At 44.6% G+C, this 23,524-nt stretch overlaps 1 protein-coding gene, 1 non-coding gene and 1 pseudogene across 2 annotated transcripts; 1 reads left to right on the top strand and 2 right to left on the bottom strand.

Moving 5' to 3' along the window:
• Window positions 1-794: 794 nt before the first annotated feature.
• trnam-cau lies at window positions 795-866 on the bottom strand. Its single transcript has one exon. It is a non-coding gene; the product is annotated as a tRNA-Met (tRNA).
• Window positions 867-11,566: 10,700 nt separating this feature from the next.
• Window positions 11,567-21,540, top strand: LOC121274503 (annotated as a pseudogene).
• Window positions 21,541-22,450: 910 nt separating this feature from the next.
• On the bottom strand, window positions 22,451-22,914 carry LOC121274525 (histone H3). Its single transcript, XM_041181865.1, has one exon. It carries the CDS (start codon window positions 22,900-22,902, stop codon window positions 22,492-22,494), a length of 411 nt encoding a protein of 136 aa, XP_041037799.1. The 5' UTR covers window positions 22,903-22,914; the 3' UTR covers window positions 22,451-22,491.
• Between the last annotated feature and the right edge of the window lie 610 nt (window positions 22,915-23,524).

Genomic DNA, 23,524 nt, shown 5'->3' on the forward strand with positions numbered 1-23,524 from the left:
ATGAGCATCTAAAAATCTCACAATATGTTAGTGGCAGGTATTCATTTCGAGGAGAATGGTCACACACATGCTACAGTTTTCACCTTTAGCCAGTCCGATAAGGAGGGAATGAGCAATAAACTGAACTCGTTAAAATTTGATCGGTGATTAACAGATGAAACAATCTGAAACTCAAATGAGTATTTAGTACAATATGTAGAATGCAAGCCCGAGGGAATGAAACTTCACGATCTTGGTTCATGATGATTTGAGGGACAGAATTCCATGTTTTGAGTCAGCGAATAAGAAGGAACCTGTCCAAGTATTGATTAACTGTATCTTTGATGTGATGCTGTCTCCGCTATGCTGATACTCTCGATGCAACATGTCGAAGGGGAGACACTGTTGTCCAAATTAGCATGATGAATTACTGCAGGGTGTCCGATAGATCGGACGTACTGCAGCGTATAAGTATAAACTTCATTATATACTTTTTTTTTCCATTTAAGAGAATAGTTTTTGCTCTTCAGGCAATAATAGCGTGTTAGAGAACAAGAGAAGGCCACTCGGACCATCATGCCTGTGTCAGCTCTTTGGGAGAAATGGGATGAGAGAAAATCTAGGCTTGTGTGTGTTTGACGCATTTACAGCTTGTGTTCTTGTGTGAATAAAAAGCATGACAGAGATTTGTTGCAGACTGAAGAGGTTACTGGAAGCGAGTAGCCGATTAAAAGTCCTGTGTACGGTAAAGGAATTTCAGATATATTTGTGGGGAGAGGCCAAATATTTCCTTCTTCTTTTAATGTAAACATAAATAGCAGAGAATGGTTTTGATCCATCGACCTCTGGGTTATGGGCCCAGCACGCTTCCGCTGCGCCACTCTGCTACCTGGTGCTTGCTTCCGCTACATCTTCTTGTGTTCGAGCAACGTTCATTCCTGTTTTGTTATTCAATAAGCGTACATTTATTCGGCGGCTCCCCCTGGCGACTCCATTCCACTTTGCAACTCGCCCAAGAATGTAACAGACAGAGAAGAGCAGTCAGAGACAGTCCGCACACACGACGATAGGAAGGCAAAGGTGCATGGAGTGAATCACCATTTATGTAAAGGCGTTCTCTCTTGCATAAATATGTCCCCCATTCGTAGGGAATTTGCTGTTGCCTAAATTAGCTCCCTGTGCATGTGTACTCTTCTTGAAAGGTGTTGTGGTGTGTAAAGTGCTTTCCCGTTTTTTTTTAAATATCTTCCCTGCTGTGCAACTTTGCTGTCTGCTTGGAACTGTGCTCACTGCTGAGTTAGAATCCCACCACGGCAGATGGTGGAACTTGAATTCAATAAAATATCTGGACGTAAAATTCTAATAATTACCATGAAACCATTGTCGAATGTTGTAAGTATCCATCTGGTTCATTAATGCCCTCTAGGGAAGGAAATGTACTGCCCTTAACTTATCTGGCCGACATTTGACTCCAGACCCACAGCAATGTGTTTGACACTTAAATGCCTTCGGAACAAGGGCAATTAAGGATGGGCAATAAATGCTGAACGAGCCAGCGATGTCCATGTCCCATGGACAAATGGAAGAAAAGAACTCTGCTCTCTGCTGTAGAACTGTGCTCTCTGCTGCAGTTCTGTCCTGTCTGATGTGGAACTGTGCTCTCTGCTGTGGAACTGTTGAGAGACATTCCCTGTTGTGGAAAATACTTACCTGTCGTGCAAATCTGTTCCACGCTGTATAAATACGATCCCTCTTGTACTTTTTTTCTTCTCCATTCTGTAAAATATGACCTGATCAGATGGCGTCCCCTGTTGTCCGAAGATATTACCTGTTGTTGTTTGAAGACGTTTTCTGTGGGTAAATATTTTCTTCCTGGTCTAATATTGTCTCCCTGTCGTATTAAGATGCCTCATGTTATGTTGAGAATTTCCCATTTCCAATGTGAAAATCGTGATATGCCACAACTGGACAGTTGTCAAATCTAAATTGCATCAGTTAGCCTCTGGTCGTGAATCTGATCGTGGGATACATATCATATCCATCAAAATCTGTTACTGTATGTAAGCGAGACTTGTTCTGTAGTGTCCCTCACAGGTAGTGTCTCTGTGCATAGGATTCATTCTGTATCTCAGTCTATGGAACAGTTTGTGAGAAAAAGGCAAAATACCGCAGATGCTAGAAATCTGAAACAAAAACAAATAATGCTGGAAAAAACTCAGCAGGCCTGACAGCATTTGCGTGGAGAAAGACAGTTAACATTATGAATCCGTCTGAATCTTCTTCAGCTCTGAAGAACAGTCACACGGACTCAAAACGTTAACCCTGTCTTTCTCTCCACAGATGCTGTCTAGCCTATTGAGTCTTTCCAGTTTTTTTTTTCATTTTGTTTTTGGACAGTTTGTGAGAGTGGGATTCCTTCTTTATGGGTCAATGTCTGGTACTGTGTGTGAGGGTTGGATTAATTCTGTATCAGTCAGTGGCACAAAACGTCAATGTGTGAATCATTCTGTATTTATAAATTCTCATTACTGTCAGGTAGGCTGCAGGAGTTCTCCTTGGAACAGAGGAGGCTGAAAGGAGATTTGATTGAAATGTCATAATTGTGGGGGGCCTTAATAGAGCAAATGGGCAGGGCCTATTTACCTTCACAAAGAGGTCAGTGACCAGGGTGTACAGATTTAAAGTGATTCGTTTTTTTTGTTTTTAACCCACATTCATCTTCCTGGTGCCGCACTGCGCATGCTTCGCGCAGCAGACGTTTTCCGGTGGCTGGGCCTTCCCGCAGCTGCGCAGTGAGACCCTTCTGATGGAGATAGGGCGTTTTCCCAGACGCTTGGAATTCTGGGTGATATTGTTCACCATTTCAAGAATAATATTAGCGCAGTCTGTGATATTTGGACTCATAGCATCTGTGCCACCCCTTTCGGAGCGAATCAGTCCAATTCCTCTGCTTACACTGAAAATATCTTCATTTCTGTATTTGTCCAATTCGCTTTTAAAATTTACTTTTGAATCTGATTGAACCAGTCTCTCAGGCAACACATTCCGGAACACAGCAATTTGCTGTTGAGAGAAAAAAAAAATACGATCACATACAGCATCTTTACTTTTTTTTTTAATATCATGATTCTCCCACTTTCCAGCACTTGGTCCATAGTATTGCACGTTATGGCACTTGAGGAACATATGCAGGGAACTTTTCAATCAGTTGAGAGTTTCTGCCTCGATAAAAGTTCACAGAGAGTTCCAGACGCTGGCTAACCTCTGAGTGAAAACGACATCCTCAGCTCCTATCCAATCTTTCTACGAATCACTTTCAGTCTGTACACCCTGGTCACTGACCTCTTTGTGAAGGTAAATAGGCCCTGCCCATTTGCTCTATTAAGGCCCCTCACAATTATGACATTTCAATCAAATCTCCTTTCAGCCTCCTCTGTTCCAAGGAGAACTACTGCAGCCTACCTGACATCGTAGAAAGATTAGAGAGGAGCTGAGGATGTATTTTTCACTCAAAGGTTAGCCAGGGTCGAGTGTTTCAGCTGTATCTTTTTATTCTGTTTAGGTGGGGTAATCAATGCTCATCACCTGGTAACTAACAATAACAAGGCTTTTGTCATACCAAAATCTGTCTAATTCAGCTTTGAATATATTCAATGACCTTGCATCCACTGCTGTCTGAGGTAGAGAATTTCAAAGATTAAAGATCATTTGAGAGAAGAAATTCCTCCTCATCTTTGTCTTAAAAAGGAGACCCATCATTCTGAAACTCTGCCCCCCGCCCCCGTTGTTCTAGATTCCCCCAAGAGGGGAAACATCCTCTCAGCATCTTTCCCCCTCAGAACATTTTAAGATCTAATAAGATTTACCTCTCATTCTTCTAAACTTAAATGACGATTGGCCCAAACTGCTCAATGTTTCCTCAAAGAAGAACCCCTCATCCCAGGAATAAGCCGAGTGAACCTTCTCTGAGCTACTTTTGTTTTGGAAAATTATACTTTATTCATAAAATATCTGAAAGAACATTACAAAACATTTCCAAATGGCCATCACATAAAGCACAATCATATTCAACTTTTCCACATGGATCACGAGGAGCAATTAATACCAGCAACGAACATGACAGTCTTTTCAATATGGTCATCACAGACAGTCGGACAGTGCAATGGTATTGGCGTTATCAATATACAACATGTATCTGAAGTGCTTCAGTACAATTGAGACTCATGTAGCTTTCACTATATACATTCCTTGTGAGTCGTACAGCCGAGGGGTCTATACAATTCTCAGCCCCTCGGTGCACTATGGCAGAAATGTCTTAGACAGTGACCTTTCCCCATTGCGCCTTTGTGGTGGCTGCCCCAAGCTTTAGTGCGTCCCTAAGCACGTAGTCCTGGACCTTGGAATGTGCCAGTCTGCAACATTCAGCTGGGGGCAACTCTTTGCAGTGGAAGATCAACAAGTTCTGGGCAGACCAAAGGGCATTTTTTACCAAGTTGATGATCCTCCAGCTGCAGTTGATGTTTGTCTCGGTGTGTGTCCCTGGGAACAGCCCATAGAGCACAGAGTCCTGTGTCACAGAACTGCTGGGGATGAACCACGACAAAAACCGCTGCATCTCTCCCCAGACTTTCCACAAAGGCACATTTCACAAGGAGGTGAACAATGGTCACTTCCCCACTACAGCCACTCAAGAGCAACGTGCGGAGGGGGTGAGACTCCTGGTATGTAGTAAGGATCTGATAGGGAGGGCCTTTGTCACCACCAGCCAAGCTACGTCTTGGTGCTTGTTGGAAAGTTCTGGTGATGAGGCATTCTGCCAAATGACGTTGACAGTCTGCTCGGGGAACCACCCGACAGGATCCACCATCTCCTTTTCCACACAGGGCCTCTAGGACATTACGTGCTGACCACTGTCTGAAGGACTTGTGGTCAAAAGTATTTCTCTGCATAAATTCTTCCACAAGAGACAGGTGGTACCGCACGGTCCAACTACTTGGAGCGTTCTGCGGCAACGTGGCCAGACCCATCCTTCGCAACAGTGGGGACAGGTAGAACCTCAGCACGTATTGACACTTGGTGTTTGCGAACCAGGGGTCTAGGCACAGTTTGATACAGCCACACACAAAGGTGGCCATCAGAATGATGGCGATGTGGGGCATATGTCCCTCCTTCAACAAGATGACGAAAACTGTACACAGTGTTCGAGCTGTAGTCTCACCAATGCCCTGTACAGTTGCAGCAAGGCATCTCTGCTTTCATTCTCCATCGTCTTTGCAATAAAGACCAATAATCCATTTGCATTCCTAATTACTTGCTCAAATTACATGTTAACTTTTTGTGATTCAGGTCCAGGATCTGTCCGAACCACAGTATTTTGCAATCTCTTCACATTTATATAACTATCTGCTTTTCTATTTTTCCCACCAAAGTGGAAATCCTCACATTTTCTGATAGGATAGTCCACGTGCCACATTTTTCCCACTGACTTAACATATCTATTATTGTTTTGTAGATTCTGTGTCCTCCTCACAACTTCCTTTCCCATCTATCCATGTATTGTCAGCAATTTTGTCTAGTCTGTCCTTTCATCTGAGTCATTAACATAAATTGTAAATAGTTGAGAACCCAGCACTGATCCCTGTGACACTCTGCTAGTTGCAGTTTGTTAACCTGAAAGTGACCCACTTCCATAGATTAATAGAGACAGAGAGTTAATTACACACATTATTATAGATTGACAGAGGGTGAATTCCACACTCTCAGAATAACTGTGATTGACAGTGTATTAATTCTGCACACACACACAGTTACAGAGATTGACAGAATGTTCATGTCACACTGATACATAGTAATGGAGACAAAAAGATCGAGTTAATTCCACACTCTCATACAGTAACAGACCAACAGACACAGAAATAATTCCACACACACATAAAGTAATGGAGACTGATGGGGAGTCAATTGTGCACTCACACACAGTAACAGAGATGGAGGGAGAGTTAATTCCACACTCGCATGCACTAATAGAGGCTGACACATACAGAATTAATTCCACACTTATACAGACTAATGGTCAATGATAGGTCAAAAGTTACTGTATTTCCGCCCTGAAACAAAGTAACAGAGATTGACGGATAGAGAGTTAATCATGCCCTCATGTACAGATGACAGATACTGGGGATTAGTTAATTCCACGTTCACATACAGTAGTGGAGATGGATAGATATAAAGTTAATTCCACACACTCGTACAATAACAGTTACCTGGTTCACGCTTGAAGAATTCACCTGACTTGCGTCACATGGCCTCTTCATTGTTTCATGATATTTTCTATCTTCCTCATCAACCAAGGAGCCCTGGCTTTGGTTCCTCTCCATATCCCCCTTATTGGAATGTACCGACTCTGTACCTGAAATGTCTCCTCCTGAAAGATCCCCATTGTTCTGTTACAGTTTTTCCTGTCAGTCTCTAATTCCATTTTACCCTGGCTAAATCCCCTCTCCCCCCATTGAGTTTCACTCCCTTCCAATCACTCTTACCCAAGGGTTTACCCACAGACACTTGGTTCACGTGGCCAACCTTGGCCCACCTCCTTCCCCAGCACCAGATCCAGCAATGCCTCCTTCTGGTCGAGAAAGTTCTCCTAAAAACATTTCATCAATCTCCAGACATCACCACTCTATAGTTCATATCACTTTTAAAAATAAGGGGTCGGCCATTTAAGACAGAGATGAGGATTTTCTTTTCCAATTGGAAGCTATTGTGTCTTTGAAACTCTCTTCCACAAAAGATGCTCGAAGCAGAGACTTTGAATATTTTTAAGGCAGAGATAGATTCTTGGTAATCAAGGGGATCAAAGCTTATCAGGGATAGGCCCGGATGTGGAGTTGAGGTTACAATCAGATCAGCCATGATCTTATTGAATGGTGGAGCAGGCTCAAGGGGAGGAGTGGCCTACTCCTCCTAATTTATATCTTCCTATGTTCTTATGCATCTGTGATTTCCCTGCAGATGTGCTCCTCTATCTCCCTCTCTCTCACCTTTTTGGAGGCCAGTTGAATATCCCCGTGAGTGGGATCATCCTCTTATTAATCCTCAGCTCCAAGAAATGAATTCTGCCCTTGTCCTTTTGAGGATATTGTCTCTTACCAAGATCACAGTGACTTCCTTAATTAGTACCACCATCCCACCTCCCTTTTCCCTTCTCTATCTTTTCTGAACACTTTGCATCATTGAATATTAAGCACCCAGTCCTCATCATTTTTAAGCCACGTTTTTGTCATTGCCACGACATCATATTCCCACATGGCTATTTGTGCTTCTAGCTCATCAACATTATTCACCACACTTTATGCAATAACACACATGTCCTTGTATCTCTCTTAGATTCCTTCTTCATCTACTCCTATCTTGTATGTTCCCACTTCTTCCACAGTTATTCCTCATTTCTGCTTCTATTTCTGATGCCCACCCCTTGCCTATTTAGTTCAAACCCTCCCGAAACACACAATTGACCCTCCCCATGAGGAAATTGGTCCCAGTCCTATTAAGGTGCAACCTATTCCTTTTGAATATGTGTTTCCTGCCCCAGAACTGGTCCCAATGTCCCAAGAATGTGAAACCCTCCCTCCTGCATTTGCCTCAAACCACATATCGATTCTCCCCATCTTCACATTTCTGCTCTCACTAGCACGTGGCACTGGCAGTAATCCAGAGATTACTCCCTTTGATAGCCTACTTTTTAATTACCTCCCTAGCTGCTGGGAATTCTGATGGAGGGACCTCAATAGCTGTCCCCCCTGTGTCATTGCTACTGACGTGTACGACAACCTCTGGCTCACTCCCTTCCCCCTGCAGAATATTCTGTACCCTCCCCGTGATGTCCTTTACCCTGGTACCAAGGAGAAAACAGATCATGTGGGACTCTCAATGACGGTGACAGAAATGCCTGTCTGTCCCCCTGACTATGAAATCTCCAATAATGACTGAATTTCTACTCATTGCTGTTCCATTCTGTGCAGTTTCTTGCCCATTGGTGCCATGGTCTGGACTGCACTCCTTCAGGGTGTCACCATTCCCAGCAGTCTCCAATGCTGAATACCGGTTTGACAGTGGCACACACCCCGAAGACTCCTGCATTTCCTGTCTCTTCCTACTCTTTCGATGGCCACCCATCTACTATCCTGAGCTCTCTCTCTCTCCCTTTGAGGTGTTCAGCTCCTGGAATGTACGATCCAGCGATCTCTCATCCTCCCTGATGCTCCACAGTGACTCCAGCTGCCCCTCAAGCTCGGAAATCCTGAGCTCGAGCTCAAGCAGCTGGAGACACTTCCTGCACATGTGGCCCCCAAGACACATGAAGTGTCCTGAGGTTCCCACATGGGGCAGGAACTGTAAACAACAGGTCACAGCTGTCCATCCATGATCTAAATAAACCTCTATTCCCTCTTTTCGAATCCAGTTTGTACCTTGTTTAAATTGTTATTTATATTAAATACCTCAAGACCTGTTCTGCACTAATACTCTTATAATTGCCCTGATCAAAATGTTTAATTTTCCAGCTCCTTGTTTAATCAATGGCTCATTTAGAGAAATCTGCACAAACCAACCAGCTCCCTTCTTTCCCCTGATATCATGCTTTGGCTATTTATTATAAACATGGCCGGTTTGCTCCAACCCCTCCCTCACAGCTCTTTATCCACCTTCCGCTCTCACTCTTCTCTCCTTCTCTCTCTCACTACTGCTCTCGGGCTGCTCTGCCACTATTCGTTATCCACCCTCCAGCCTCTCTCAGCTCTCACTCTCACTCACCCTCAGCTCCTCCACAGTCCCAAGTTTCTGACTGTTTAGGAAATTCTCTGATCTTTCTTTGCTCCAAGATGGATTACCTCACACTTCCCCATGTTGACCATCATCGGCCACAGTTTTGTTCACTTACTGAATCTGTCAATGATTCTTTGAAACTTGCTGCTCCCACCTAAACTACTAACCATGTCACCTAACCTAGTGCCATCAGCAAACTTGGATCTAGGCTGGAAGTATTTCAAATTTCAGAGCTCTGGGAATGCAAACACAACAGCCAGCTGACGTGACAGAGAATCAGTTCTGTATAAATCTCTCCACGCTGAAAAACAGCCATTCACCACTACTTTCTCCTTTCTGTCCCTTATTACATTTTGCATCCATGTTGCACCTACCCCTTTAGTCCCATCTGCTTGAATTTTACTAACAAGTCTTTTTTTAAACCCCTTTGGAAATCCTGACAAACACCATCAACCTCACTACCCTGGTCAATGTTCTTTGAAACTTCATCAAAGAACTTCATAAAGTATTTGCCATGATTTTCTGTTAACCAATCTGTGCTGGTTGTCATTTATCAACCCATGTTCTACCAAGTGACAATGAATTTTGTCCTGGATTATTGTGTCTCAATGTTTCCCCACCACCAGCCTTAGACTAACTGGTCTGTTGTTCCTAGCTTTATCCCTCTCCATTATAAACATGGATATAACATTAACAACCTGCAGTTCTCTGGCTTCACTCCCATATCCAAGGAGGTTTGAAAAATTGTGGCTCAAACTTCCTCTATTTTCCACCTTCCTTCCCTCAGGAATCCAGGATGTATCCCATCCAGGTTATGTGGCGTTTCTACTCTGAACACTGCCAACCTTGTGATGGCCTCCTCTTTATCTATTTTCATCCTATCCAATTTCTCCACCAGCTCCTCCTTTACTGTGAGATTAGCAGCATCCGCTTGTTTTGTGATGACAGATGAACTGTTCTCATTTAGTACCTCAGCCCTCTGCCGCCACAGGATCTCCTAATCAGCTGACCTTTTCAGTAACTGTCTATACATTGGTAAAAGCCTTCTGTTTGTGGTTAGGTTACCTTCTAATCTTTTCTCATACACTCTCTTGGCTGACCTAATTTCCTTTTTCAGCTCTCCTCTATGCTTTCTATATTCTGCTTGGTTCTCGATATGTATTATGAATCTGACAATTATCATCATGCCTCTTTGCAGTTCCCACAGAGCAGAGGATGTGTAGATAACAGCTCTCAGCTGTCCCAACACTTCACTGAAATGAGATATTTAATTAAAGTTCTAGTTATTTAGAATGTTCCTCTCTTTCTCTCATCTACTTTTGCTGTTGTCTCTCGGTTTCAATTACACATCAGCTCCTTCCCCATCTGCGCCTAATCCCCACTCTCCACAACATCCACATTTTAAACTCTTCACTCTGCAGTTCACTCTCTGTGTTTGAGCTTGCAGGTCACTCTGGGACTTTTCGTAAAATAATTGTTCTACTTTATTTATTCGAAAACAGTTTGTTTTTAAATTATCAAATCATTTGCACTGTAATTCTAGTTCATCGGAATTCAATGTTTCAATAAATTGGAATGCAAGAAAATCTAGAGATGACTTACTTGTTCTGCAATGACCTGTCTATTCCACTTAGTTCATTAAACCCTGTTCAAAGCAGAAAGTTTAATCCAGATAATATCTCGACCTGATGAACTGATGATGCACAGAACTCTCAGCTTTTGACAGGAGTTATTCCACTTTAGATTTTAACTTGTTCGCTGGTGTTGATTTACTTGGATTCTTCACCCAATTTCTCTGCTGTCCAATGAAGTTCTCCCAGCAGAGTTCTCAATAATGATTTGATTTTTCCTCACAGGATTTCAATCTTGATGGTTTTTGAACTGTTTTATTCAAGGATTTAGTTTTGTAACTAGCTCTAGCTCCCTAGTCTCCTCATGATCAGACAGGAAGTTTAACTGCTGCATTTTCAAGCAGCTGACAGCTTAATTTGAAAAATCATTGAGACAGGATTTTGGGTTTGAATCCAGTCACAAATCTGGTTGTGATCCCTTGTGGCTCCAGCTGTCATGTGACCTGCCAGGGGATGAACTCATAATTGTCCCAATCATGTAGCTGTTGATTGGCCGATTTCTTAAACACTTTCACTGGGACTGACCTGGTTGCAGTCACCTTTGGAACACAAAGGTGTTTTTTGTAAATCCCACACCGGAATTTGTGTGTAACAAAGAAGACTGATACTCTAGTACAGCACTGAGGGAGGGCTCCAGTATTTGAGGTGTTATCCTTCAGAAGATGCATTAAAATGAAGCTTGCCCCAGTCACTCATTTTGTTGTAAGTGATTCCATGGTGCTCTGCCGAAGACACGAGCAGTGACGTTATTCTCCTCCCCCACCCCTGCCTGTGCAGTCGCTGATATTTATGTCTCAATCAACAGCCCAAAACATGGTCACATTGGTGCTTTTGGAGGTTTCCTATGTGCAAATTAGCTGCCTCTTTCTGACAGAAATTGTCTGTTCCTTTTCCCTGAACGAGTTTCAGTTTTGCACAAATAAAACATGAAATTTGACTGAAAACTCAACTCAAGTGGGACTCAAAATCACAACCAATGCGTTAGTAATAAAGGATAGAGGGTTTAATTGATCAGAGTGTTTAATGAGCTAATGCTTTCTGTATTAATTACCAATTTCACTGAGATAGTATTAGAGAGAGGGAAACGACTGGATTTTAATTCCACTCCTATGGCCACTACTCCCAAAAACACCATGGAATTGGGTCAACAGCCAGATATTCCTCCGCTGAAATACCCAAAAGCTGATCAAAGGATTCACAGCTGGTAAAATCTGGGAAATGCAGCTTGGATAGGATACTGCAACATTTACTGGGAGCTGTGCTGTGTGTAGGATACTCGTTCTGAACTGGAGATTTTCAATATTGAGAGAATAATGGCATCAACAAATTTCGACAGGGCTGCACCTCATTTCTGTTCCCTCTAGTAACTATTGAGCACAGATCCAGAGTTAACCCTAGAATCATAACCCACATCAAAGATTGAGAGCAATAAAATAAACTTCACATTCACACACAGAATCGGACAGGGTGAAGTACTGAACAAATCCAACATGTTACCAGGCATTGACAAACTGCCCAATACACACACACAGCACCAAAGTCTGACAGAACTAATCCCATTACTCATAGCACCAGCGACTGACCAGTACAGAATAAATCACCCACTCACTACAGTAAGAGACAGACAAGTGCAGAATGAATCCCACATCACACATAGTACAGCTGACCAGTAGATGCAGAATACATCTGAGACCGTTTGACATTCAGAAGTTGAGAATGAATCAGACTTTCACCACAGTGCCAAACACTGAGACACAGAAGAATCATGAGCACACGTTCAGAATCAAAGTCTGATAGAGAGAGAATGAATCCCACAGTCATTAATGAAAATGAAAATAGCAAAAGATGGTTTCAATCCATCAACCTCTGGGTTATGGGCCCAGCACGTTTCCGCTGTGCCATTCTGTTAGATGGGGAGATAGTGCCACAGTGTTACTGTCACTGGATGAGTATTCTAGGGACCCAGTTTCGAATCCCACCATGGCAAATTGTAAAATTTGAAGTCAAAACTCTGATTGTCAATTGTCGTCAAAAACCATGCAAAACCTGCCTCTTTCCCGCCCGATTGTTTGTCCCTCTTCCGCGGCTACATTCGCTGCCAGATGTCCCTGGAGAGGGAGCACACGGTGTCTGCTGGCACTCTCGAGGCCTTCCGTGCTCGGTGGGCACCGCAGGGATTCGGGTGTTTTGTTGACTCCTTTAATCACATTTTGATTTAAAGTTTGTAAGGTTCCTTTAAACTTTTGTCCTTGGTTTTACAGCTGACCTGAATTGGGGGCTGTGCCTGATTTATCCCAATTTTGTTGATTTGGTTTTCATTTAAAAGATTATCAGGGATTGAGCATTACAAAATGTATCTAACACTCAGACAGATTACCAGAGCCTGACAGACAAAATGAATCCCACTCTCACATACAGCATCACAGACTAACAGATGGAAAATATATTTCAAAGATTCCCAGATATTGAGAATGACTCCCACATTCTTGTTCAACACTTGACACTGACAGATACAGACTGAATTCCACACTCACATTGAGCAGCAGATGTTGGAATGTCCAAAATTAATCCCACTTTCAGACACAGAACCAGGCTCAGACAGTGAATGAGAAGTGCACAATCAGATAGTACCATAGACTGAACGATCTAGAATCAATACCACATGGACTTACAGAGCCAGAGACTGACAAACACAGGATGAATCTCATTTACAGATATTTACAGGGACTAACAGGTATAGAATCAATCCAACACTCTCATATTGTGGTCGAGAATGACACATACAGCATTTATCCCAAACTGGTATATCATAGAAACAAGGATCAAGAGTAGGCCATACGGCCCTTTGAGCCTGCTCCATCATTCAATATGATCATGGCTGATCCTCTATCTCAACGCCATATTCCCTCTTACTCTCCATACCCCTTGATGCCCCAAATATCCAAAAATATACCAATTTCATTCTTGAATATACTCTGTGACCCGCCCTCCACAGCCTTCTGTGGTAGAGGATTCCACTGGCTGACCACCCTCTCAGTGAAAACGAGACCATGAAGCAGCACTGAACCATCTTTATGGGGTATGTGGAACGTTCCTTGTTCCAGTCCTACTCGGCCCCCACCCCCGCAACTCTTTCTTCGGTACACCGATGATCATTTCGGTGCTGCTTCGTGCTCTCACCTGGACCAGGAAAAAATGATCAATTTTGCTTTCAATTTCCATCCCTCCATCACCTTCATGGGTCCATCTCTGACAATTCCTTTCCTTGACATCTCTGTCTCATTTTCTGGCGATAGGCTGTACATCAATATTCAATACAATCCACACTGGTTCTCCCTTATCTTTTCTCCAAAAACTTCAGTAGATTAGTTAAGCATGATTTCCCTTCCATAAACCCATGCTGACTTTGTCTAATGCTTTCCAAGTGTTCTGTTACCATGTCTTTTATAATAGACTTTAGAATTTTCCCCTCTACTGATGTTAGGCTAACTGGCCTGTAGTTTTGTTTTTCTCTCCCTCCTTGTTTAAATAGCGGGGTTACAATTGCCACCCTCCAATCTGTAGGAATTGCTCCCAAGTCGAGAGATTTTCGATGATGACCAGCAATGCAACCAATATTTCCAGGGCCACTTCCTTTAGTAGTCTGGGATGTAGATCATCAAGTCCTGGGGATTTTTCAGCCTTTAACCCCGTTAATTTCTTGAGCACAATTTTTTTAACTAATACTAGTTTTCTTCAATTCCTCCCTCTTGCTAGACCCTTGGTTTGCTAATATTTCTGGAAAATTATTTGTGTCCTCTTTTGTGAAGACAGAACTAAAATATGTGTTCAATTCTCCTGCCATTTCTCTGTTCCCCATTATAATTTCCCCCATTTCTGGCTGTAAGTAACCTACATTTGTCTTTGCTAATCTTTTTCTCTTCACATAATTAATGGAGCCTTTACAGTCAGTTTTTATGTCCCTTGTAAGTTTAATCTCATTCTCCATTTTCTCCTTCTTGGCGAATCTTTTTGTCCACTTTTGCTGAATCCTAAACTGCTCCAAATCTTCAGGCTTGCTCTCTTTTCTGGCAATTTAATATGTCTCCTCTTTGGATCTAATACTATCCCTAATTTCTTTTGTAAGCCATGTTTGGACCACCTTTCCTATTTTATTTTGTGCCAGACAGGAATGAATAATTGTTGTAATTCATGCAAACGTTCCGTAAATATTAGCCATTGCCTATCCACTGGTCAACCTTTGAAGTACGGTTCCCCAGTCCATCATTGCCATCTTGCGCTTCAGACCCTCGTAGCTCCTTTTATTTAGGTTCAGGACCTCCGATTTGAATTCAACTTCTTCACTATCCATCCTAATGAACAATTCCACCATTTTATGGTCGCTCTTCCCTAAGGGAATTAATTCTTTCTCATTACATGGCACCCAGTCTATGATAGCCTGCTCTCTAGTTGTTTCCTCAATGTCTTGGTCCATAAAACCATCACGTACACACTCCAGGAAATTCTCCTCCACAGAATTATTGCTGTGTGGTTTGTCCAATCTGTATGTCGATTAAAGTCACCCACAATTACAGTTGTATCCTTATTGCATGCATCTCTAATTTCCTGATTAATGCCTTCCCTTACATCTCCATTACGGTTTGGAGGCCGATGGACAACCAACGTTTTCTGCCACTTGGTGTTTCTTATCTCCAGCCAAACAGATTCCACATCATGATTTTCCAAGCCAATATCCTTCCTCACTATGGCATTGATTTCCTCCATTACTAACAATGCCACCCAACCTCCTTTCCCTATTGATCTGCCATTCCTAAATATTGAATACCCCTGGATGTTCAGTTTGCATCATTGATCACCCTGTAGCTATATCGTCATAATTGCAACCATATCATAACCGTTTATATCTATTTGCACCGTGAATTTATCTCCCTTATTGCAAATGTTCCACACATTAAGATATGATGCCTTTCAACTTTTCTTTAACTTTGTAACCACCTTCGCTTTATTTTGCACTCTGACCCCATTTGTTTTTCACACCTTTTTTTCTGTCTTTCACTTTTGCTTCTTACTTTTCTGCCTTTTGTTTCTATCCTTGTTTTCCCCTCCTCTGTCTCCCTGCTCAGGTTCCCATCCCCCTGCCATTCTAGTTTAAACCCTCCCCAACCACACTAGCAAACACTTTCCCCCACCACCTCCACCCCACCCCCAACCTCTCCACCCCCAAGGACATTGGTTTTGGTGCTGCCCAGATGCAACCTGTCCTGTTTGTACTGGTCCCAATTTCCTCAGAACCGGTCCCAATGTCCCAGGAATCTGAATCCCTCCCCACTACAACATTTCTTTAGCCACGTATTTATCTAATATAACCTGTTATTTCTACTCTCGCTAGCATGTGGCACTGGTAATAATACTGAGATTGCTACCTTTGATGTCCTACTTTTTAGTTCACATCCTAACTCCCTATATTCAACTTGTAGGAGCTCATTGTTTTATTTTTTACCTATGTTGTTGGTACCAATATGCACCATGATCACTGGCTGTTCACACCACCCACACCTCCCCACCCCCCTTCAGAATTCCCTGCAGCTCTCTGGGACAACCTTGACCGTGGCACCAGGGAGGCAACAGCCCATCCTGGAGTCTATGTTGTGGGCCACAGAAATGCCTGTCTGTTCCCTTTACTATTCAATCCCTGATCACTATAGCCCGACCACTCTTCTTTCTCCCCTCTTTTGCAGCAGAGCTACCTGTGATGCCATGGACTTCTGCTGCTTTCCCCTGAGACGCTACCTCCCCCAGCAGTATCCAAAACAGTATATATATTAGAGGGGAATGGCACAGGAGACTCCTGTACCACTTGCCTCCCTCTACTCTGCCTGGTGGTCACCCATTCCCTTTCTGCCTGTTCAGTCTTTACCTGCAGTGTGACCACCTCACTGAATGTTCTGTCCCCGATAATCTCAGCATCGCAGATGCTCCAAGGTGAATCCATCCGCAGCTCCAGCTCCGAAATGTGGTTAGCCAGTAGCTGCAGCTGGACGCACTTCCTGCACACATGCTCACCAGGGTCACTGGAAGTGTCCATGAATTCCCACATAGCACAGGAGGAGCATATTGCGGGTGTGAGCTCTGCTGCCATGAGTTCCCTTTAAATTAAGCTTCTTAATTACTACCTTTTCAAGAATACTAAATACACTACAGTCCTTATTCCACTCCTACTAAAAAGTCCTCACATTATTTTGTTGAAACTATTGGACTGCAGCAGTTTAATTAATAGAATAAGTAGAAGTACTTACCTGACCTAATTACTGCGTCATATTTTGAATTGTGATGTTACTTTGAACTCCACTGCCTGGAGGCCCTGAGGGTACGCCTCTGCTCTCCGGACTTTGCCTCCGTCAGAGGGAGTGAATGAAACCCCCACTCACACACATGCACCGCACAATGAGTCTCAAACACTATCACAGTCAGACACAGAACATCAACAATCACTTTCAGTCCCAGAGACTGACAAGCACAGAATGACTCCCAGGCACTCTCACTGTAGCACGGCCTTACAAACAGTGAATGAATCCCAAACTCATGCACAGTATCAGAGTGAGTAAATCCCACACTCGCACACACTATCAGGGCTCTCTGTTACAGATTGAATCCCGCTTTCCCGTATAGTCTCTCTCTGTGGAGAAGGGACCCTCGCAAAACAATCAGGCGACATTCCCCGATGTATAGTAAAACACTGAGGAACTGGGGCTGGAGAGAGTCTTTGTAAAATGTATTTCCTGACTAAAGTAAAAGGGCTGATGCTGGGTTGGGAGGAGGAGTGGGGGCGGGAAATCACAATCTGATTGGCCTGTTTCTATATCCAATCCTGAAATTATAAAAAACAAAAACAGAATTACCTGGAAAAACTCAGCAGGTCTGGCAGCATCGGCGGAGAAGAAAAGAGTTGACGTTTTGAGTCCTCATGACCCTTCGACAGAACTTGAGTTCGAGTCCAAGAAAGAGTTGAAATATAAGCTGGTTTAAGAAAACTCTTTACAGCGAAGGGTGTTCGGTTCAGAGTGAAGCCTGAACGGAATGTTTCCCTCCTGGGAAAGCGGGAAACAGGGATTGATTCCCGACCGGGACAGTTAGAAAGCCACAGGAGAATGAACCACATTTAAACAAAATGTTAAAACCCGCGCCTGCGATTGGTGATGACACGAGCTGAATAAAACCAAATAAAGAGAAGGGATTTGAAATCTCAGACCAAGGACGACATTTACTTTAATCCGCTTCTTTCCCCGCAGTGAAATTGGCGGGCTTTTTAAAATGGACAATTTTTCTGGTTCTGACGGTTATGGCAAATCCCACCCTCTTCGGCTTCCATTTATCTGATTGGTGAAGAATATAGGCAAATAAGGTGGATTGAACAGAGACCAATCAGATGAGTTTTCAGTTTATGAGAACAGTAAATGTTGGAGAAATTGTTCATTTTTTGCGAAAGTGTTTGTGAGATTGTGGAATGACTGGAAGAGGAAAGACCGGCGGGAAAGACTTCATGTTTGTGTCCCGTGCGTTCGCAGTCAGATCCACCGATGTCAAGCCGGTGTTCTTCTCTGACCGCTGCCTCCTACTGGCTGACTGTCACTTAGAGGAAGACCAGAGGGTGGGCAGGGGGGCATGTAAGCTAAACGTGCAGCTGCTGACCCCAGAGGGCATTGAGGAGCTCAAGAGGGATTACAAAGGTTGGAGAAGCGTGAAACCCCTCTTTGAGTCCCTGACACACTGGTGGGAAGCGATCAAGGGAAACATCAAGAGGTTTTTCATCCTCGAAGGCGCCCAGAAAGCTAGAAAGGAACAGCGGGAAATGTCCCGACTCCAGAAAAACATGTGGAACCTGCTGCAGCTGCAGTCGATGTCAAGGAGGATCTCCAAGAGGTGAAAAGGGAGCAAGCCTCACTCTTTGCCTCGGAGGCCTTCAAGATCATCTTCCAGTCCAGAGTCTGCTCCATGGAGCAGGATAAGATGTGCTCACGTTTCTTCTTCCAAAAGGTACACAGAGAGAACTCTGTGATCAGCAGCCTGAAGGAAGAAGACAGCTCAGTAAAGTCATTGCAATCTGACATTTTGAGGATCAGCAAATCCTTTTATGCCGGATTGTATGACTTGAAGCCCACAGACAGCACCGCCTCCCAGTCCTTCCTGTCCTCTATCACGGAGGTCTTAGACAACAGTACACGGGAGAGCCTGGACAAACTGCTAACTCCTGAAGAACTGACTAAGGCCCTTGAGTCCTTTGAGAAGAATAAAACTCCTGGAAGTGACGGCTTGCCGGCAGAGTTCTATTCGGCTCTGTGGGACTGGATCAGCCCAGACCTGCTAGAAGTGTACGAGAGTATGCTTCTGGATGATAGCATGTCAGAATCCATGAGGAAAGGCATCATCACCCTCATCTTCAAGCACAAGGGGGAAAGGGAGGAAATTAGAAATTGGCAACCCATTTCACTGTTGAATGCGAACTATAAGTTTCTGTCCAAGATCATCGCTAATCGGGTCAAGTCCGCTCTGGAATTGTTGATCCATCCAATGCACTGTGTCAAGCAGGAAGATCTCTGACAGCCTCGTGCTGCTCAGGGATACGATTGCCTATATGCAGGACAGGGGTGTGGACACCTGCCTCATCAGCCTGGATCAGGAGAAGGCCTTTGACAGAATATCTCACACCTGGATGTGCTCTCCAAAATGGGGTTTGGGGAGGGAATTCGCAATTGGATCCAACTGCTCTACACTAACATCAGTAGCGCTGTCTCAATCAATGGCTGGGAATCAGATAGCTTTCCTATTAAATCTGGAGTCTGACAGAGCTGCCCTCTATCCCCTGTCCTGTATGTATGTTGTGTAGAACCCTTTGCTGAGTCCATCAGGAATGATCCGGGCATAAGAGGAGTGACAATCCCAGGCAGTGGAGGCACTCAGGTCAAAGCCTCCTTGTACATGGATGATGTCGCTGTCTTCTGCTCGGATCTGCTGTCAGTACGCGGACTGATCCACATCTGTGATCAGTTCGAACTGGCCTTGGGAGCCAAGGTAAATCATGGGAAGAGTGAGGCCATGTTCTTTGGGAACTGGGCTGACCGATCCTTTATCCCCTTCACCGTCAGGGCAGCCTGATGGTGCTAGGGATATGGTTCTGAGGGACCAGGGCATGTGTTAGAAACTGGAAGGAGTGAGTGTCTATGGTGAAAAGAAAACTGGGCATGTGGGAGCGACGTTCCCTCTTCATTGCGGGTAAGAACCTGGTCATCAGGTGTGAGGCACTCTCACTGTTGCTGTACGTGGCGCAGGTCGGGCCCATTCCAGACTCCTTTGCGATGGTAATCACCTGAGCCACCTTTCACTTTATCTGGAGGTCGAAAATGGATCGTGTCCACAGGGACGCAATGTACAAGCCTCTAGATAAGATGGGAAAAAACGTGCCCAACATCGCCCTCATACTGATGGCCACCTTTTGTGTGCGGCTGCATCAAGCTGTGCATAGACCCTCAGTACGCAAACACCAAGTGTCACTATGTGCTGAGATTCTACCTGTCCCCAGTGTTGCGATGGATGGGTCTGGCCACACTGCCGCGGAACGCTCCAAGCAGTTGGACTGTCCCGTACCACCTGTCCCTGGTGGAAACATTTATGCAGAGAAACACCTTTGACCACAAGTGCATCAGGCAGTGGTTGGCGCGTAACCTCTTAGAGGCCCTACGGGAAAAGGAGAGGGTGGATCCTGTGGGATGGTTCCCCGAGCAGACTGTCAAAGTCCATTGGCAGAATGCCTCATCACCAGAACTTTCCAACAAGCACCAAGATGTAGCTTGGCTGGTTGTGAGAAAGGCCCTCCCTGTCAGTTCCTTCCTACACACCAGGAGTTTCACCCCCTCTGCACGTTGTCCTTGAGGTGGCTGTGGTGGGGACAAGACCGTTGTTCACCTCCTTGTGGATTGTGACTTTGCAAAGAAGGTCTGAAGAGAGATGCCATGGTTTCTCTCGAGGTTCATCCTGAGCAGTTCTGTGACACAGGATTCTACAGGCTGTTCCCAGGGACACACACCGAGATAAACATCAGCTGCAGCTGGAGGATCATCAGCTGGTGAAAGATGTTCTTTGGTCTGCCCAAAACTTGTTGATCTTCCAGTGCAAAGAGTTGCACCCGACCGAGTGTTGCAGACTGGCACAATACAAGGTCCAGGACTACGTGCTGAGGGACGCACTAAAGCTTGGGGCAACCACTGCAAAGGTACAATGGGGAAAAAGGTCGCTGTCTAAGACCTTTCTGCCACAGTGCACCGAAGGGCTGGGAACTGTTGAGAGCCCCTTGGGCCGGACAGCTCCACCTAAATATATGTATTGAATACTAATTGTATTACAATTGTATTGAAGCACCTCAGAGTGCAACATGATGTATGTTGATAACTCCAATACCATTGTCTGATTCTCTGTAATGACCATGTTGAAATGATTGTAATATTCATTGATTGTATTGATGCCCCTTGTAATCCATGTGTAAAAGTTGAATCGGATTGTCCTTTTGTGATGGTGATTTTGAAATTTTTTGCAATGTTCTTCCAGATATTTTATGAATAAAGTATATTTTTCAAAAAAAAGACTGGAAGAGGAAAGACCGGCAATAAATCTTGGTCCAAGCCTAAGTCTCGCTCCTCCCGGCTGGACTGCAGTTCCCGGTGGGCCGTGTTCACAGGCTCCTGAGAAAGGGCAACTATGCTGAGCGTGTGGGTGCCGGAGCCTCGGTCTATCTGGCTGCTGTGCTTGAGTATCTGACGGCTGAAATCCTCGAACTGGCCGGTAACGCGGCCCGGGACAACAAGAAGACCCGCATCATCCCCAGACACCTGCAGCTGGCCGTCCGCAACGACAAGGAGCTCAACAAGCTGCTGGGAGGGGTGACCATCGCTCAGGGCGGGGTGCTGCCTAATATCCAGGCCGTGCTGCTGCCCAAGAAAACCAGCACCGCTGCGGGCTCGAAGACCAAGTGAAGCGGCCATTCTTTAATCTAATAACCCAAAGGCTCTTTTCAGAGCCACTCACAGGATCAGTGAAAGGGTGACCTATTGTCTGTCTGTGGCGTACCGAAGCTGTAAGTGGTTGTGCATCAATAATAGCGAAGCAAGAACTCTCACAACGTTTGAGAAATATTTAGATGAGCCCTCGAAACGCCACAACAAAAAGAGGCCAAGTGCCGGAGAATTGGATTAGAATATATAGGTGCTTGATGGCCGGCCAGGGTATGATTGGCAGAAGGGCCTGTTTCTGTGCTGTATAACGTTATGACCTTTCCATTGCAACATCCTTCCCATACGATCAGATCTGATGTATCCCAGGCCGCTGTGGGAGGCAAGGGAGGAGATTGCAGTGACCCTGATATTAATTTTCAAATCATTTATGACCACAGGAGAGGTGAAAGGACTGGAGGACAGTTAATGGGTACCATTAATCAAGAAGTGTGGTAGGGATAAACCAGAGAGCTGTAGGCCAGTGAGTCTAACGTCAGTGGTAGGGAACCTGTTTTTAAAACATTCTGAGAGACAGAATTAATTTCCTCATGGAGGCAAGGATTAATCAAGGATAGTCAGTCCGGCACTGACAGGAACAGCTTGTTTCTTTGCTGTATAACTGTGACTAACGACAACCATATCTGAGCACTGGAGGGTTACTCTTGGACAATCGCTTCTTGTTCATGTTGCCTTATAATGACAATGAGTATTTACTTACCTGTGCACGAAATGTATTTATGCACACATTGTAAATGCCGCAATTCATAGATGAGAATATCCCAAAGCCTAAAAATATTCGCAGTTCTAATCTGCGCTACAAATGATAACGGTTTCATCTGTAATCTCTCAATTTCACATGAGCTATGTCGACAACACAAAGCTACTGGAGCAAGGGAGAAGAAACTGTAACCGGAAGTGATGTCAGGGTGAGCTAAATAGGAGATCGCAGCTCTTTCACCTGTCGATTTAGTGGCTCTTAAAAGAGCCGTTGTTGTACTTGGTGCTGAAGCCGGGTTTTAGGCGCGTTCCCCGCGGATGCGGCGGGCCAGCTGGATGTCTTTGGGCATGATGGTGACTCGCTTGGCGTGGATGGCGCACAGGTTGGTGTCCTCAAAGAGCCCCACCAGGTAAGCCTCGCTGGCCTCCTGCAGGGCCATGACGGCAGAGCTCTGGAAGCGCAGGTCTGTCTTGAAGTCCTGAGCGATCTCTCGCACCAGGCGCTGGAAGGGCAGTTTGCGGATGAGCAGCTCGGTGGATTTCTGGTAGCGGCGGATCTCCCTCAGAGCCACAGTGCCGGGTCTGTAGCGATGAGGCTTCTTCACTCCGCCCGTGGCTGGAGCGCTCTTCCGGGCCGCTTTGGTAGCCAGCTGTTTGCGGGGAGCTTTCCCTCCGGTCGATTTGCGCGCTGTCTGCTTGGTCCTGGCCATTTTCTCAACAGATTCACCACAATCTGAGATACAAGGACTATTAATACAGTCTGCTCACAATCCGCCTTTTTAAACTCTGTGAGGAACCGCCCCGAACAGTAATTGGCTGCAGCCTTACACCCAGGCAGTTTTATCCAAAATCTAACCAATGAATTATCCCTGAAAACTCAGGTCCTCATTGGTCGAGTTGCTTTTAATTGCCCGTTTCAAAAATTCCGCCTTTTTTTTTGAAACCGTTTTCCGTTTCGACAATAGACTTCGTTCGTCCACTATTTCCGAATCCCAATGAAATTCCAGTTCATGTAACCTGTCCCAGTAATTTTTAAACCCGGCATCATCCAAGTGAATCTGCTCATTTTTGGACATAAACACCAGTCTGTTGTTTGAACTGTGTAAAGTCAGTGCTTAATTTCCCAGGCAACAACTGAAGGACTGTCCATTGCTCCCTACAGCACAAAAAAAACCTCGAAATTGCCCGTCGCTTAGAGGTCTGGAGTGGGTAATAAAATAGAAGCGGTGCTGGGAGCATCAGACCACTTCCCATTGCCCTCATTCTGGGCTGTTCATGCTGATAAAGAGCGGGAACGGGAGCAGTTCGAATCTCCCCCTGTTCCCGGTCTGA

Source organism: Carcharodon carcharias (genome assembly GCF_017639515.1).
Source record: "Carcharodon carcharias isolate sCarCar2 chromosome 37 unlocalized genomic scaffold, sCarCar2.pri SUPER_37_unloc_1, whole genome shotgun sequence".
NCBI lineage: Eukaryota > Metazoa > Chordata > Chondrichthyes > Lamniformes > Lamnidae > Carcharodon > Carcharodon carcharias.

Bases quoted from the DNA above. Each gene is read 5' to 3' on its own strand.
- LOC121274525 (XM_041181865.1), bottom strand. From the start codon at position 22,902: ATGGCCAGGACCAAGCAGACAGCGCGCAAATCGACCGGAGGGAAAGCT.